Here is a 16,271-nt window from a genome sequence, read left to right on the forward strand (position 1 = left end):
CCACGTTGCATAAAACAGTTTCTCACACAGATTGAATCACAAACTTCCAAGCTGTGAAACTAAGACAGGGAGAGGCTTTGAGGAGGAGGGTGTAGGAATGCAGACTCTTGCAGATGTGTGGTTTCCTGCCGCGTTTTCTGTCGTCTTCCTGTTTGTGTTATTTCTGTCATTCACATACGCTTCTAGCTCTAAATTTATTTCATTATGCACTGTGCCCCCCCAACTAACCTCATTTTAGATGTGCATCCTCCTGCTCTTTCCCGCCCCTTTGTTTCTCTCTAATGCATTTGTTTAGTTTTCAGGACATTCATTATGGTGGGTTATAAACCATTACATGGAGTGGATTGGGGGGTTTTATTGCTCTGGTTTTTTTTTTTTTAGATTTATTTTGAGTGAAAAACTGTGCCTGCCTTAAATTCTGACAAACAGAATAGTATCCAGCCAATAATCTTTGGTCTGTGTGTGTGTGTTTCTGTTGCATCCATCTGTCAGTCTGTGTATGTGGAGTGTATATAATAGTTGTCGGGCGAAAATTACAGAGAGATGGAAATTAAGGTGATCGTCTCGAGTTTTTGCTGCTTTTGTGTTTGTGTGTGTGTGCAAGCAGCATGATGCACATTATGTATCCAATGGAGCTCTGATCGAAATCAGTGTTTGTATGCTGACGAATGCAACACCCAGTTATGTGTGTATGTGTGAGTTTGCGTGAGGTGGCACTGGTGTGTGTCTCAACACGTGTTAGGTCTGCGTGGCATATGTGTGCTGGTGCTGAACATTTACTGCATTGGTGAGCAAGGGTGAACACTGTGTCAGCCTCTTAAACAGGCCACGGTGAGGGATTAAATCTCTGGTTTGAACAAGGTTCCATCATGGAACAATGACAGATGACAACAGATTACATGCACAGATTAACGAGGAGAGAGAGGGAGAGCAAAGCAAAAGGATGAAGAATAATGAATACCAGCCACATTCAACTATCTGTGACTCTATCACATATATCAAAGGTATTAAGTCGCCACGTAAAAGTCAAGCCAAAAAGAAAATCATAAAGCACTTTTGTGATGCACACTCAAATCTCTTAGTTGCACTTGATGATGAACATTCCTGTTTTCACAAACAGTCAAGAAGAGTGACTATGACCGTGCCACATTTTATGACATTGCACACACTGACGATGTCTGCGAATGACAAGTGATATCAAATGATAACAGAACACTCAGGTACAACTAATTAATCAAAAGGTGGACATTACGCATATTGTTTTTTGTGCCCACAAGAAAAGTTGGAGGAAAGATTGTGTGGGTTTGTGTGCGTCTGAGAGGGAGAGAGAGAGAGAGAGAAAGAGAGAGAGAATTATAGTAATATGAGTGTCGGCGGTGCTTTGTGAAATTTAATGCTATAGGTTTACACTAAGCCTCCTGTGGTGAGGACATTGTCCCTAAGCTCCTTCTGTTGCCCTATTATGGGTATCAGTGCACAGAAGTGTGTCACAGGGAGCCAGATGAAACTGAGTGATTTAAAGTGTGTTCTGACTCCCACCACCCCCCAGTCACATAGCTCACAAGCAGCCCACCATTTAAAATACAACCCCCCCCCCCATCAAAACTTTGTATTGCTCCTAAATTTGCCTGGTGGCATTGTCCCAAAATGGTAGAGTGTTTACAGCATGCCACCACTGAAATGGGCCCTCTGCTTGAGAGACAAAGGGTGAAGAAAGAGTGGTTGAGTGAGGTCACTTACAGATCTATCGTTTAAGAATAATGACAAATAATGAGAATCCATAGTGTTGACAGAAGGGAAGGAGACAGATAAAGGCGTGTTTAATATGGGATGCTTAGAGGTAATTCCCTGGAGCAATTCAGGGTTAAAGGACACACTGGTGGAGGATATACAGAGAAATACACTGATTTAATAATAAGGAATTGATCGAGAGAGAGACAGAGAGAGAGTGAGAGAAAGTGAGTGAGAGAGAGCGAAACAAGAAAGATGGAAAAGGGAGGGGAGGGACAGGGAAGAATAGGGATTATTTACTGTTTTAAATGAATAAATCCGTATTGTGTGAATCGGGCACAGAGGGGAAAGAGGTGGAGGGGGAGGGAGGCGGCGAGTAAAAAAGAGAGAGAGACACACAAGAGTGAGCAGGCAAACAGCAATACTGGCAAATCCTACAGAGCAATTTGTGGAGGACATTTTTTAAAAAGAGAAACGAAGAAAAGGAATAGCTATCACGGCAAATCCTGGACCTCAAGTTCTTAACATCACCAAGAAGTATGTCTGACCAGTCTTGACAGTGAGACAATAAGAAAAGTGACTTTTTTCTCAGCTAGGTCTCACTCTCGTGTCAGAAGAGTACATTTGGGGAGCACAATGGCACTGAATATCGCACAGGCCACTGAAGCATCACACCGACTAGAGTAGAGAGGACCACTCCATATAAGGTAAGTAAATGTATCCCTATTTGAAGAACATAAATATAGGTGTATAGAAGCGCATTTTTGATAGACATCTAATTTAAAACGCACTGTACCATATACCAAATGTTAGGCAAAAGCATGTGGATGCACTTTTTTCTCATTTAAATTTGCAGATTAGAATTGTTTCTTAAGCTGCACTGCACTGCCAGGCAGCACAGGAAATGACCAACTTTGCTACTGCACATTTTGTGCAAAACTTAAGGTGCAAATTGTGTTGGTCTACAGCACCATTCTGCATGATGGTGTTTGTGAAGGTGTGTGTGACCGTGCTTGTGTTACACTGCACAGATGCAGGGATGAGTGTACCTGGCTCCCACAGTTCACGTTGTAAAAGAGGGGTCGTCATGGCGATACTCCTCTACTCCTGTTTCGCTCTTGGTGAGTGAGTTCTATGAAAAATCTAAAAGTATTGACTGTGTTGCTGCTTTATCCTCCAAGAAACTTCAGAATCCTAATGCTTTCTACATCTTTGATCATCATCATCATCTCCTCCACTCTAAAGCTGGTGCCCAGCTGCCCCTTCCAGTCTCTCTCCCTGCACAGATCTCTGTTCCCCCTCCATGGCGTTCCCTCTCTCTCTCGCAGGCTGATTTAGGGGTGCTCTTCTCCAACTCCAGCCCCTTCTCCTACAGCCAGTCCCTGCTTCTCATGCCTCCACCGGGGGCCAGCTCTAAGGCAGGGGTCCAGGCTTCATTTGGGCCTTACTCTGTCACACAGGTACACTTGGACAACCACAATGCACTTTTTTTTTTTTTTACAGAGTACTATTTTTTTGCTTGTTTTCTTGGTCACATGATGGATCATGAAAAGCAGCTGTAAATATGACAAATCCATGTTTATATACATGTTTTATATTTTGTTCTATTAAAGATATAGCTTCATTTCATAATCTGTCCTAAATCTGTGTTTTTGCCCCAACTGTTCCACTTTCTGAGTCTCTTTTTGTGTGTTTGTTTTTCAGCTGGTCTCCACACCTATCCTCCCTCTTTCTCCTCCTCTCTCAGCATACCTCCTTACAAAAACAGTCTTGAAGGAAGAGAAAGGGGATAAAGGAGAGAGGTTTAAAGTGAAAGTGCTGTTTCACATGAGGGGAGATGCTAACAAGGGAACCTGCATCACCCTCCATGCCTTCAAAGAGACAGAGGAACAAAAAGCATCCTGTATAACCCAGGTAATGTTTTCAGTTTAATGCACATCATGCTGCCTTCCTTTTCATTCGGCTTCACATCATGTATGCTACTTCATAATTTTATACGGTAACTTCTAGTGTAACTATGTTTGCTAAATAGCACAATAATTTAATTTGTATCACTCTATAATTGTATTACTACATAAACAGCAGCATGATAATACTGATATTGTATCACCGCTCTGGTGGTGCAGTTTTATCACTGAATGACTAAAGTAAAAATGATTCTCTCTTGTCTCACTCTTCTCTGACAGCCCCCACTTGGCCTGTGCGTGGTTTCCCTAACCTTACCCAAGGACTGGTTTGAGTTGGATCAGTCCTCGCAGGCCAACCCAGGACAGAACCCCAGGCTGAGATACCAACACAGGCACCGGCAACATGGCCGTGGGCGACGGCGCCACAACATGCCCAGTGCACTGCGGGACAACTCCAGCCCTCAGTCAGATCACCTCCAGCTCTACTACTCCTCCTCCGGCACCGTCTCCAACCTCAAAATGCCTCCCCTGGGGTGTGCAGAGGATGACAGCCAGCAGCCACAGAGGAGACTGTATTATGTAGGGGCTGTGGCTTTTCCAGACAGGGAGAAAGATAGAGATATGGCCAGAAAGACAGTGGGGTGTTCAGACGGGGGGGATGAGGAGGATCTCAGGCTGGACTACAATGTTGTCATTCGCTATCGCCGAGGACCGGTTCACACTGGTCAGCCAGCTGGGATCTCTGTCAACTTGAGGTCAAATTTCACAGGTGACTCTGTGACTATTAGGTGAGTGAATTTGTTAAGTGAGTTCTGATGCTGCCATGACTGGTTTAGAGTTGTTTTGATTTCTGATTCAATTTCATGCTGCAGGCTGAAGGTAAAGAAAGGATTGCTCTCTTTGGTGGAACAACCATCCATGAACTCTGATCTCTGGAGCGTCACTTTAGAGAGAACCACAGGCTCCAAGCATGATACCGTCTCCATCATCTGTCACAAAGTTGGGACTCGATCGGTTAATCTAAGGTACAGGTGAACTGCACAACACTGTTCTGCTTGTGTCGTGTTTTTTTGTCAAATAAACCGATGTATTCTTTCAACACTGAGTCACAAAATAGCTGTGTGTTGAAAAACTTCCAACATGCATTTATCAGGGTGCATTTAAATAGATTCTTCTGTTGTAAAGTGTGGTCATTGAGTATCTACATTAAAGCATGCATGCTTTCTCTGAGGGTAGTGACATTCAAAATTAGCCTCACTGTCTGATTCCCTTTGTCACCAACCCTGCTGTCCCTTCAGTCAAACTGACCTACTGGAGGTTGCTTGTCTCTTGGTTGATGGCTTGAAGAGAAGCTTTGGAGTTGCCATGACGGTGACCATGGCTTGGTGGGTGGAGTATTCGAGTCGTAATACCAACGTATCCCCACACGGAGCAGTGACAAGTTTCCTGTCTTTCACTGACAGAGATATTGTGGGCATCGCTCCCATCACAGAGGTAAGCACATCAATGTGTTTGAAACTATTTTACTTCCCATCTCAGTGATTCTTTTATTCTATGTTTCTTTCCATTTGAACACATAGTTGTGTCTTTAAATCACTTTGAGCTGCATGCAATCTATGAATGGTGTTCTGTAAACAAAGAGTAGTATTGTTCTTGTTGTTATCATCATTATTATCATTATTCACTCTCAGTCTTAATTGTTTCTATTTTGCTGCTATGTGCTAGCTCTTAATTTAGTTTTCTATCCACAGAGCAGTACAATCATAAACACAGCCATCTTGACAAGCCAGCCAATGACCCTTCCTGTAATTGTGTTGGCTGTTGGAAATGATGGAAAGGTATCTGATGTTACCTCTGCAGTAAGGTGTCAATCCACTAACGAGGACATTGTCAAGGTAACAGGACAGCTCATACATCATAAACAACTGTCAAAATTCAAGTGTCTTAAAACCAACAACATACATATCAAACCCAAGAAGAAATGCGATATGCGATCATAATTATCAGTGTCTCACTGCAACCCCCCAAATGACAGGTATCAAGCGACTGCTCCACCCTCTTTGTGGATGGGAGTGAATCAGGGGTGGGTAGCACTTGTGTTGAAGTGGAGTTCTCTCTTGGCAAGCTCAGCGGTTCTGTTTGTCTGTCAGTCTGGGCCCCTGTGGTCCCTCTACGCATCTCCCTCTCAGACTATGTCCTCAGTGCCATCGACGGCTGGAGCTACATCAGCCAGGGCAGGTAGGCTCCCCACAGTTCATAGCACCAATCTGCCCTCTGCTGGAGAAAAGAATAATCATATATGGGAATGCACAGGATTCATGTCACTACAAATTAAACCATCCTTCCTACTTTCACTGACTGTAGGGACGTTTATTCATTATCTAGGTTTGAATTTTCATTTAGTGTTTTTTGTGCAACATCCTCTCTTACTCATTCAGAGGACATTTTTAAGTAGCTTATAAACTCCAGTTATGTCTGTTTCTTTCAGATGTACTCAAGTTTTTCAGAGGTCCACTGTGCAGGTCCTGGCACAGTTCAGTGCTCATTCTTCTACCAAGAAGGGTCAACCAACCTACATGCTGGGATCACCTGACTGGTTTGTGGATGTGACGGAGCTGGTTCGGGACTGGCTGCGAGTGGGAAATCCACGCGTGGCAACACTCAACAAGCAGGGATATCTCATTGGCTTGGAACCTGGAATAACTACACTGCATGTTAGTGAACAAAAGAAGCAGCTTGCACTCCATTCTCTGTGCCCCTCCCTGCCTGCTATCCCTGATTCTCTTTCTTCCTTTCGTTCTTTATTCCATGTTTATTCTCTTCCTTCTCTTTGTCATCATAAGGTGATTTCAAGCCAGTGGGATGGTGTGCTTGGCAGTGCTGAAGTGGTGGTGACTTCTGAAACAGTGACCCCAGGTGATCTCTCAGTGCAGCTGATTGGTGGACTGGACTTGGCAATCAATTCTAACCCAGCCCACCAGTCTGTTGTTACTGCTGCTGTAACAGCACACAATACTCTCTACAACTATGGACAGGTATGTGGAAATATGAATCTGAAATGACGTCTTTCACAAGACTCTCTCAATCTGGCCATGTTTAGTGCTTACTCTCTGGCCACAATATTTAATTCTCTCTTCTCTCTTAATCCACAATTATTTTTCTCAGGAAGCATCTACTAGTATTTGGCTCCAGTTTAACGACGACTCGGCCATACTGGTTTCCGCATTCAGCACTGTTCCGTACTCCTTGCGTCTCTCCTCATTGGCCGAATCTGTGGTTGCTGTGACACCCGAGCCACTGCAGCGCATCCTGGCCCAAGGCGAGGGGGGTGGACCACTGGTCAAAGCAGAGCTCCTCGTTTCAACCTGTGAGCCACTGTCCAACAATATTCAAGCCAATGTGGTGAAAGATGGGGGTGGAACCAGAAGACTAGCCAAAGGTTCTGGTTGGATAAGAGTGAACCTGGACTCAGAAGTTTGGCCAATAGGAAGCGACTCAGACACTGAGATGTTTGATGTGTCTGACATGCTGTTGGAATCTGACAAGGACCTTTACGGCAACTTTGGTGACAAAGCTGTTATCGGGAACATTACCAGTGACTATACTGCCAATACTGGTGATGGTATAATAACCAGGAATGATTTAGAAAGGGCAGTTTTGACCCCAAACCATCAGGAGAGTGCTGTTTACTTCTCTCCTGGCATGGGAAGAGAGAAAGAGCGGCCTGTGCAGGGAGATAGGGATCTGGAAGTGGGGTTAGGAGCGGTGCTCTCGCTTCTCTGTCTTTCTGCTCTCCTCTTCCTGGCCAACTGTCTGCCCTGTGCTCTTCGAGAGAGGAAGAAGAGGAAGCAGAGGGAAAAAGAGGGACGAGGATTGCAGGAAATGAAGGGAGGAATAGAGGTGGAAGAGGATGAAGGTGAAGAAAAAGAAGAGAATAAGCTAGATGAGCAGGTAGCAAGACTGAAAACAAAAGTGACATTTTGTAAGGGAGATAAGATACATACAGTACACACAGACATAAAATCCAGAGACTGAATGAATGAATACATGAAAAATGAACAAATAAATAATTTAGAACACCGCAAAATTACATATATTATCAAGATGAAACATATTGTCATATACATATTGTCTATCAACTTACATAAATGCATAATAATATACAACACAGTACACTGTATATGGCCAATACATAGTATACACTTGCCTCAGCATATTGCAGGTGAGAGGAAGGAAGGTAGACTAATTTGTCTGGCATCTTGTTGTCTTACCATTAGTTGTTATTAAAATGGACATAGTTGTGTAGGCTGTCAGGTCAGCTCTGATCAGATGCGTTTATTATTCATTCATTTACAGACAATCTGGCAATCATTCTGGTTTAGGCTACTGCACAGTATACTGTTCTCAGTGGTTGGACGACTCGTATGACACGGTGCACCAAATCAACAAGCTAACCCAATTCCTGAAATGGATTTTTTTTTTCACTGTGGTACCTGCAAAGTTCAACTGAGACATTTTTTTCCATTTAATTTACAGAGCCGTTTGACTCGAATAGGCCTAATCTTTATGAAGATAAAGGCTAACACACAGCAATTTACAAACAATTCCAACAATTTACATTTATATACAACTACACTCACACACACACATTAAAATGAAATAATGTTTGTTGATTTAATTATTAAGCTGTTGTTGTTTAAATTAGTTTGCTGCATTCATAAAGGGCCATAAGTGTGATGAAATGATCCAGCTTCTGTTATCACGCTACAATGCTAGCAAACCTTTTGAATGTGGAACGGTGGTGCGTGGTGTGGTGACTGAACTTTTATTTTGTAAATAAATATTTATTACCTCAACGATTACGTATGTCTCCCTGGTAGTCTAGTGGTTAGGATTCGGCGCTCTCACCGCCGCGGCCCGGGTTCGATTCCCGGTCAGGGAACATAACTTTTACCCGGATAACCGTAATTATATCTGCATGTCCATATATCGTCTGGGTAGCACATAAAGGTGGAAAACCACTTTTACCTCATATTCACAGGATTTAACTTTTTTTGTAACTATAATTTATCCTCAAGAGCAACGCGCAGCGGAAGCGTGCTGGGCCCATAACCCAGAGGTCGATGGATCGAAACCATCCTCTGCTAAATATTTTTCTCCTGTTAGTATCTGTGGATATCATTTTTCCGTTACGTGGTCAGTAATGGACGTTGGCCAATCGCGGCCCTTCTCTCCAGCGTGAACTTGTGTTACGTTACCAAGTTACGCAGAACGACGTTCCTCATCACTCTGCTGAAGATAGCTGAAGCTACTACAAGTCGTCAAAGTAAGTAACCACGACATGTTTTCATTTTTCTCTTAGACAGACACACGTTTTATTTCCATATCGTTTTGATGGACAAGCCAAACTAACCTTAACGCTTTCACTGAAGTTACGTGCTACGTAGATAGTTCGTGTAAACAAACAAAACATTATGAACTAAGTTACGTGTAATAACTACAACATTGCTATGAATGGAAACAGCCATGTGTAACTACTATAATGTTACTCTGAGTTAAAACAGCCACACGTAGTATTCGCAGTAATTCAAGTAAGTAGTTGTTGAAATATTGTAATATATGATTGCTATTGATAACGGTACAGGAGTGTATGGTTATGTGCTGCAGTGTCACAGTGTATTGTTCAAAGCATGCTCACATTCATTGTTTACTGGTTGACTACTGTGGTTTGCTTACAGTACCTATTTGCTTATTGTACCTGTTGTATTGTTCTAGTTAGTTAGCTAATAACATTGATTTAAAGTATAAGCAGTTATTATAAATGTGTGATGTGTATTTAATCTACATACACTTACTGCTGTAGATAATGTATGAAAGAAGTGCGTAATATTAAACATCACTGTTATAAAATTTCAAATCACAAAGGAGCTGACTTGCCATGGAAGTGGGACAGCTCTTTGGGTGACCTCCATTGGCAACAAGGTTGGCTAGATCCTGACCAGTGCAGGAGGGCCTGGGACTGGATAGGATGGTGTCTGGCGAGATGGAGCGGTACCGCCAAGCAGCTGTTCCACCCCTAGTCCTGCTATACGTGGACTGTGGCCGCTGCGTGAGTGAGGGGGCGAGCAAGCTGCAGACCAGGTTTGTGGAGTGGCCAGACCTTCACAAACGGCTAGACATCTGGCACTTCATGAGGAGGCTGGCTGTCGGTGGCACCACCCATGCTCTACCCCACCTTCATGGGCTGCCTGTCTGCATGCACCTTTGAGTGGGATGCAGGGGACCTCGCTCTGTTGCGGCAGATGACGAGGGAGCAGCTCAAGCAGGAGGGTGTGCTAGCCCTTACTGATCTTCTGATCTTCTGGTGGACAGGAGAATAAGTAGGAAGGAGCTGAGCCAGTACTGCTGCAGGAGGACATGCAGCGTGGAGGCCGCCATCTGCCTTATTGAGCGGCTGCTGCAGGAACTGGGGGGCGGCAAACCCTGACTGCTGCTGCCTCCTCCCTAACAGCTTCCACCATGCTGCAGCCAGGTGTCCCAGCCTCTCCTGGTGAGTCTGGGGTATGTACATTCATAATTGTGTTAAAAGTAATAAAATCACTGTAACTGCATTTTGCCCCACATCTCTGTTTCCAAAATGTGTCGCTCATCTATTTTTTTATTTAATTTTTTCAGGCTGTGGATGACTGGCGTGCCAGGCATGGACAGAGTTGACAGCATGGCAGAGTATCTGGTGGAGATGAGGAACCAGCCCTCTCTGGCCCTCACCAACCAGCAGGTCAGGAACATTTATTGTCTATGCTAAATTCCCTCTGTGCCCTGTCATACATATTCACGCGCATATGTTTTTGTCCTTTCTCACAGGGCTGGTGTGTTCTCTCTCTCTGTCCAGATGAGATCTCATCCTGAATGACTACAGAAGGATCAGGCGGCGCATTCTGGCCAATGGGGCTGTTATGCAACAGACCACCCTGCAGCTGGTGGACGTGAGCCACACCACCCTGGTACAGTGGCACAACAAGAGGGTGAAGAGGCAGGGCAACTTGGTGGTGATGCAGGGACTGGACATGCCCAGCCGCTTGTCTGTGGCGACTGACCCTCTTCTCCCTGCTAATGTGTGCCAACCATCTGACCATGAACTTGCATTGAAATATATAATGTAGAATTATCAATATCTCACTAATATATGGTTAATGAAAAGTAATATGCAAACAAATTGTGATTTCCAATAATAAAAATGAACTTTGCAGTAAATAATGCATGGCTCAATTTCAGCTAACAGTGGGACTCGAACCGGGAACCTTGGGGTCAACTCTTCTCTCATATAAATGCATATATGCATTGAAATATCCAATGTAGAATTTTCCATATCTCACTAAAATAAGGTTAATAAAAAGTAATATGCAAACAAATTGTGATTTCCAATAATAAAAATGAACTTTGCAGTAAATAATGCACACCTCAATTTCTGCTAACAGTGGGATTCGAACCGGGAACCTCTTCTCTCATATAATTGCATATAAAAACAGAAGCTTAAGGTTTAAAACATAATTTATGATATACATCAACATTTAAAAAACGTCAGTCATGGAGGATTAGGCCATACAAAAAACCTTTCCTTCTTTATTTCTCTCCTTTTCCTTTTTTCCTCTCTTTTCTTTTCCCCTCTTCTTCCCCCCTTTTTCCTCTTCTTCCCCCCCAAAACAGACTATTTTACACCAGCTTCCTCGCCTCCCTGCTAATGTGTGCCCACCATCTGCCCCCCCAACCAGGCCCAGTTCACCAGTACCACCCAGCTGGCAAGCACTGTGGTGAAGGTGAAGGTTAGGCCATACAAAAAACCTTTCCTTCTTTATTTCTCTCCTTTTCCTTTTTTCCTCTCTTTTCTTTTCCCCTCTTCTTCCCCCCTTTTTCCTTTCTCCCCCCCCCAAAACAGACTATTGTGCACCAGCTTCCTCACCTCCCTGCTAATGTGTGCCCACCATTTGCACCCGCCCCCCCCCTCCCTAACCAGGCCCAGTTCACCAGTACCACCCGGCTGGCAAGCACTGTGGTCCAGGCACAGGTGATGAGGAAGGTATCGTTCGCAGTCGCGACACCGGCGGCTGTGAGGAAGGGCGCCCAGCGGGAGCTTTTCCATGCTCCACCCTCGGGCCCTCAGCTGTTCATGCTGGGCCCAGTGACCTCGTAGGGGCCTGTGCTGGGTGCTGCTCCACAGGCTCTGGGTGCCAGCCTCTCCTCTGCGCCTCCTGCTCCAGTCGGAAAACGGACCAATGTACTGCATTTCACGTGCAAGAAATGCGGGGAGTTCAGGACAGCGGAGAGGCAGTATATAATTGTATAATGTATATTGTTGTTCCCCCCTCCCAGAGGCATGGACACTGGGCTACTGCCCCTAAACCCCTTCCCCTCCCAGAGGCATGGACACTGGACACTTTCATTTCTGTATATAGTTCTGTATATGTTTTCTGTTATTGTCTGTAGTTGTTGTTGTTGTTGTTGTCTAATGGGTGATTGAAAATAAAAGTTTGTTTACAACCTAAATTAATGTTTTTCCTTTGATTTGTTGTGTTTTGTGGATAGAAGGATGTATTACATGGAATACAAATGTTTTGTGAAACAATTAAAGTACCTCACACATTACTGCACGTGAACTTGCATTAAAATATTTAATGTAGAATTATCAATATCTCACTAATATAAGGTTAATACAAAGTAATATGCAAACAAATTGTGATTTCCAATAATAAAAATTAACTTTGCAGTAAATAATGCAGAGCTCAATTTTTGCTCACGGTGGGACTCGAACCGGGAACCTTGGGGTTAACTCTTCTCTCATATAAATGCATATATTGTAAGGTCTGTGTTCTGTCCGTGTCTAATTTCTGTGTTTGTCTCCCTTGTGTGGTCACATGTTTGTTCCCATGTCTAGTCCTCGTGCTTCCTTGTTCCCGCCATGTGCTTTCCCTATGTTTGTTTGTCTATGCCATGTGCCCTCTTGTTGTTGTCCGTGTCTCCACCCCTCACCTGTTCCCAATCTCCCGGTTTGTGTGTATCATTGGTTGCACCTGTGTCCTGTTAATTCCTCTTGTTTAGTCCACCTGTGTCTTTGTCTGCCCCGCCTTGATTGTTTTCACCTGTCCCTCGTTATCTGTTGCCTGTGTGTGTATATATAGTCCTTGTTGTCTTGTTTCTTGTTGCGTCTTCGTAAATTGTTGTTTCGTGGTATGTTCCTTGTTTTTCCCGCTGTTCCCCGTGTTCCTAGCGTTTAGTGCTTTTCTCCTTGGTAAAGTGATTACTCGTGCTTCTGACCTCTGCCTGCCCTACAACTTTTCTCCTGCTTATTCCCTGTTTGGTTTTGTTTGCAATTGTTGGACTGCCTACCTGTGTACCGAACTCGGATAGTAAAATGTTTCACCCTTTGAATCTACCCCTGTGCTGAGTCGTGCGATTGAGTCCTGCACAACACCCACCATTCGTAACAGTACGAAGACGCCAAAGATGGACTCAGCCGACTCAGACTCAGTGCTCAGACTCAGTTTGAGCAAACAAGCCTCCTCTCTCTGCCTCGTGACAAGGGGAATAGAGGAGCAAGGGAGAAGTTCCCTGAAGTTCCTGAACCTGCTGTTGGGACAATTCGAGCAGCTCCTGGATCGTTGGGATTCCCTCGCTGCACCTCCCTCTCCAGCTCCGGTTCCATGCCGCCTGGATTCCGGCTCCAGGGTTTCAGCTTCACTCACCAATACTGCTCTGGCTTCAGCTCCGACTCCACGTCTCCTGCCTCCCGCCGTCAGGACAGCCTCAGTCGCCCTAGGAAGAGCTTCTGACGCTGTCAACCTCGAAGCAGCCTCTACCAATGCCACCATCAAAGCGGTCTCTGACGCCGTCAACGCAGCCTTTGGAGCTTCCACCCTTGAAGCTATCTCCGCCGCCCTCGAAGCTGCCTTTGCAGCATTGGAAAGATTTTCTGTCGCACCCAAAGAAGCCTCTGGCGCTGCCTTGCTCGATGCAGCTTCTGCTGCCATCGATGCAGCCTCTGCCACCCTCGAAGCAGCCTCTGATGCTGCCGCCTCCGAGGTCGTCTCTGCTGCCCCAGAGGTAGCCTCCGTCGCTACCACTCCCAAAGCAGCCTCTGCCTCTCCCGAAGCAGCTTCTAATGCTGCCGCCCCCGACGTAGCCTCTGTCGCTACCACCCCAGAAGCAGCCTCTGACGCTGCCGCCCCCGACGTAGCCTCTGTCGCTACCACCCCAGAAGCATCCTCTGACGCTGCCGCCCCGGAAGCAGCCTCTGACGCTGCCGCCCCAGAAGCAGCCTCTGACGCTGCCGCCCCAGAAGCAGCCTCTGACGCTGCCGCCCCCGACGTAGCCTCTGTCGCTACCACCCCAGAAGCAGCCTCTGACGCTGCCGCCCCCGACGTAGCCTCTGTCGCTACCACCCCAGAAGCATCCTCTGACGCTGCCGCCCCGGAAGCAGCCTCTGACGCTGCCGCCCCAGAAGCAGCCTCTGACGCTGCCGCCCCCGACATAGCCTCTATCGCTACCACCCCAGAAGCAGCCTCTGACGCTACCGCCCCAGAAGCAGCCTCTGTCGCTGCTGTCCCTGAAGCAGCCTCTGAAGAAATTGCTGATGGTGACGCCACTGAGGCCTACGCCACAGCAGAACCAGCCGCCGCAGATCAAGCCGCCGCTCTCTCTGCAGACCGAGCCGTCGCTCACCCTGCAGACCGAGCCGTCGCTCACCCTGCAGACCCGGCCGTCGCTGACCCTGCAGACCCGGCCGTCGCTGACCCTGCAGACCCGGCCGTCGCTGACCCAGCAGACCCAGCCGACGCTCACCCAGCTTGTGCGTACCCTACAGCCAGCGCTGCCGACCCGGACCCCGCAGCCACCGCTGCCGACCCACACCCCGCAGCTGACCCGGACCCTGCTGCCACAGCTGCCAAACAAGATCCTCCAGCATCCGTTTCCGATGCAGGCCCAGCAGCACCCTCTGCCGAGACCGGTCCAGCAGCACCTTCTGATGGCGTCGCTGCTGAGGGCTCTGCTGTTCCAAGCGCCCCTGGCCGGAGCGCCCCTGTCCTGAGCGCCCCTGTCCCGAGCGCCCCAGGCGCCCCTGTCCCGAGCGCCCCAGGCGCCCCGGTCCCGAGCGTCCCAGGCGCCCCGGTCCTGAGCGTCCCAGGCGCCCCTGTCCCGAGCGTCCCAGGCTCCCCTGTCCCGAGCGTCCCAGGCGCCCCGGTCCCGAGCGTCCCAGGCGCCCCTGTCCCGAGCGTCCCAGGCTCCCCTGTCCCGAGCGTCTCAGGCGTCCCGGTCCCGAGCGTCTCCGGCGTTCCTGTCCAAAGCATCCAAGGTGTCCTTGCGCCGGTTCCAGGCGTCCATGCGCCGGCCCCAGGCGCTCCGGACCCTGTCTCCAGTGTTCCTGGGTTCCCTGTCCCAGCTGCAGCAGACCCAGGGTTCGGTGCCGCCAGCCCTAATGAACCAGCGAGTCCAGGTGCCACGTCTACCCCAGCCACTGGCCCTGCAACCCCAAACACCAATCGATATCGCTGGCATCTATTTGTTGTTAGTGTTGTTGTTGTTGGTCTGTTTGGCCACCCACCCGGCCGGTCGCCAAAGACTCTACCCCTGTTTGGCCACCCACCCGGCCGGTCGCCAAAGACTCTGCCCCTGTTTGGCCAGCCACACGGCCAGCCACCAGACATTTTGCCCTTGCTTGGCTGTCCACCCGGTCAGCCACCAGACCCTTCTTTCCAGCCTTCTGTCTGGCCCGCCTGCCTTGCTCTGGACCCCCTCCACCCACCCTAGGTGGATTTGATCTGTTTGTTTGTGTGTTTTTGGGCTGTCTGGTCCGGTCTGCCCGCCTGCCTTGCTCTGGACACCCTCCACCCACCCTAGGTGGATTTGATCTGTTTGTGTTTTGGGCCGTCTGGAATCCGGCCCTTAGAGGGGGGGTACTGTAAGGTCTGTGTTCTGTCCGTGTCTAATTTCTGTGTTTGTCTCCCTTGTGTGGTCACATGTTTGTTCCCATGTCTAGTCCTCGTGCTTCCTTGTTCCCGCCATGTGCTTTCCCTATGTTTGTTTGTCTATGCCATGTGCCCTCTTGTTGTTGTCCGTGTCTCCACCCCTCACCTGTTCCCAATCTCCCGGTTTGTGTGTATCATTGGTTGCACCTGTGTCCTGTTAATTCCCCTTGTTTAGTCCACCTGTGTCTTTGTCTGCCCCGCCTTGATTGTTTTCACCTGTCCCTCGTTATCTGTTGCCTGTGTGTGTGTGTATATATAGTTCTTGTTTCTCGTTGCGTCTTCGTAAATTGTTGTTTCGTGGTATGTTCCTTGTTTTTCCCGCTGTTCCCCGTGTTCCTAGCGTTTAGCGCTTTTCTCCTTGGTAAAGTGATTACTCGTGCTTCTGACCTCTGCCTGCCCTCTAGAGACACGGAAGATGGATGGTTTTTTAAACAAAATCAAAAAAAATCTACCTTGTAAACACTTTTTAAATTACTTTCACTTATTTTTGTACACTTTTTTTTTTTTAGACATGGCAAGCCTGAAGATGATGGCCAGAAACAGAAGAGTTCAAAGCAATTCAGGTGACTTACAGAGTTGGCATTCGAACGTCATCATTCCTCTACTCTTCCTT

The 16,271-nt window shown here is 47.1% G+C and overlaps 1 protein-coding gene, 1 long non-coding RNA gene and 1 other non-coding gene across 3 annotated transcripts; all 3 read left to right on the plus strand.

Annotated features, from left to right (window-relative positions):
- The first annotated feature begins 1,647 nt into the window (after positions 1 to 1,647).
- On the plus strand, positions 1,648 to 8,663 carry tmem132a (transmembrane protein 132A). The gene is made up of 11 exons (XM_042703110.1): positions 1,648 to 2,852; positions 2,977 to 3,191; positions 3,436 to 3,645; positions 3,918 to 4,426; positions 4,511 to 4,663; positions 4,937 to 5,132; positions 5,390 to 5,533; positions 5,674 to 5,876; positions 6,127 to 6,352; positions 6,482 to 6,673; positions 6,804 to 8,663. Exons 1-11 carry the CDS (start codon positions 2,636 to 2,638, stop codon positions 7,671 to 7,673), a joined length of 3,135 nt encoding a protein of 1,044 aa, XP_042559044.1. The 5' UTR covers positions 1,648 to 2,635; the 3' UTR covers positions 7,674 to 8,663.
- On the plus strand, positions 8,509 to 8,580 carry trnae-cuc. Its single transcript has one exon. It is a non-coding gene; the product is annotated as a tRNA-Glu (tRNA).
- Positions 8,664 to 8,748: 85 nt separating the features above from the next.
- On the plus strand, positions 8,749 to 11,593 carry LOC116218512. The gene is made up of 3 exons (XR_006151552.1): positions 8,749 to 8,964; positions 9,564 to 10,416; positions 10,503 to 11,593. It is a non-coding gene; the product is annotated as an uncharacterized LOC116218512 (long non-coding RNA).
- The last annotated feature ends 4,678 nt before the right edge of the window (positions 11,594 to 16,271 follow it).

The sequence above is a fragment of the Clupea harengus genome, chromosome 22 (genome assembly GCF_900700415.2).
Source record: "Clupea harengus chromosome 22, Ch_v2.0.2, whole genome shotgun sequence".
Taxonomy (NCBI): domain Eukaryota; kingdom Metazoa; phylum Chordata; class Actinopteri; order Clupeiformes; family Clupeidae; genus Clupea; species Clupea harengus.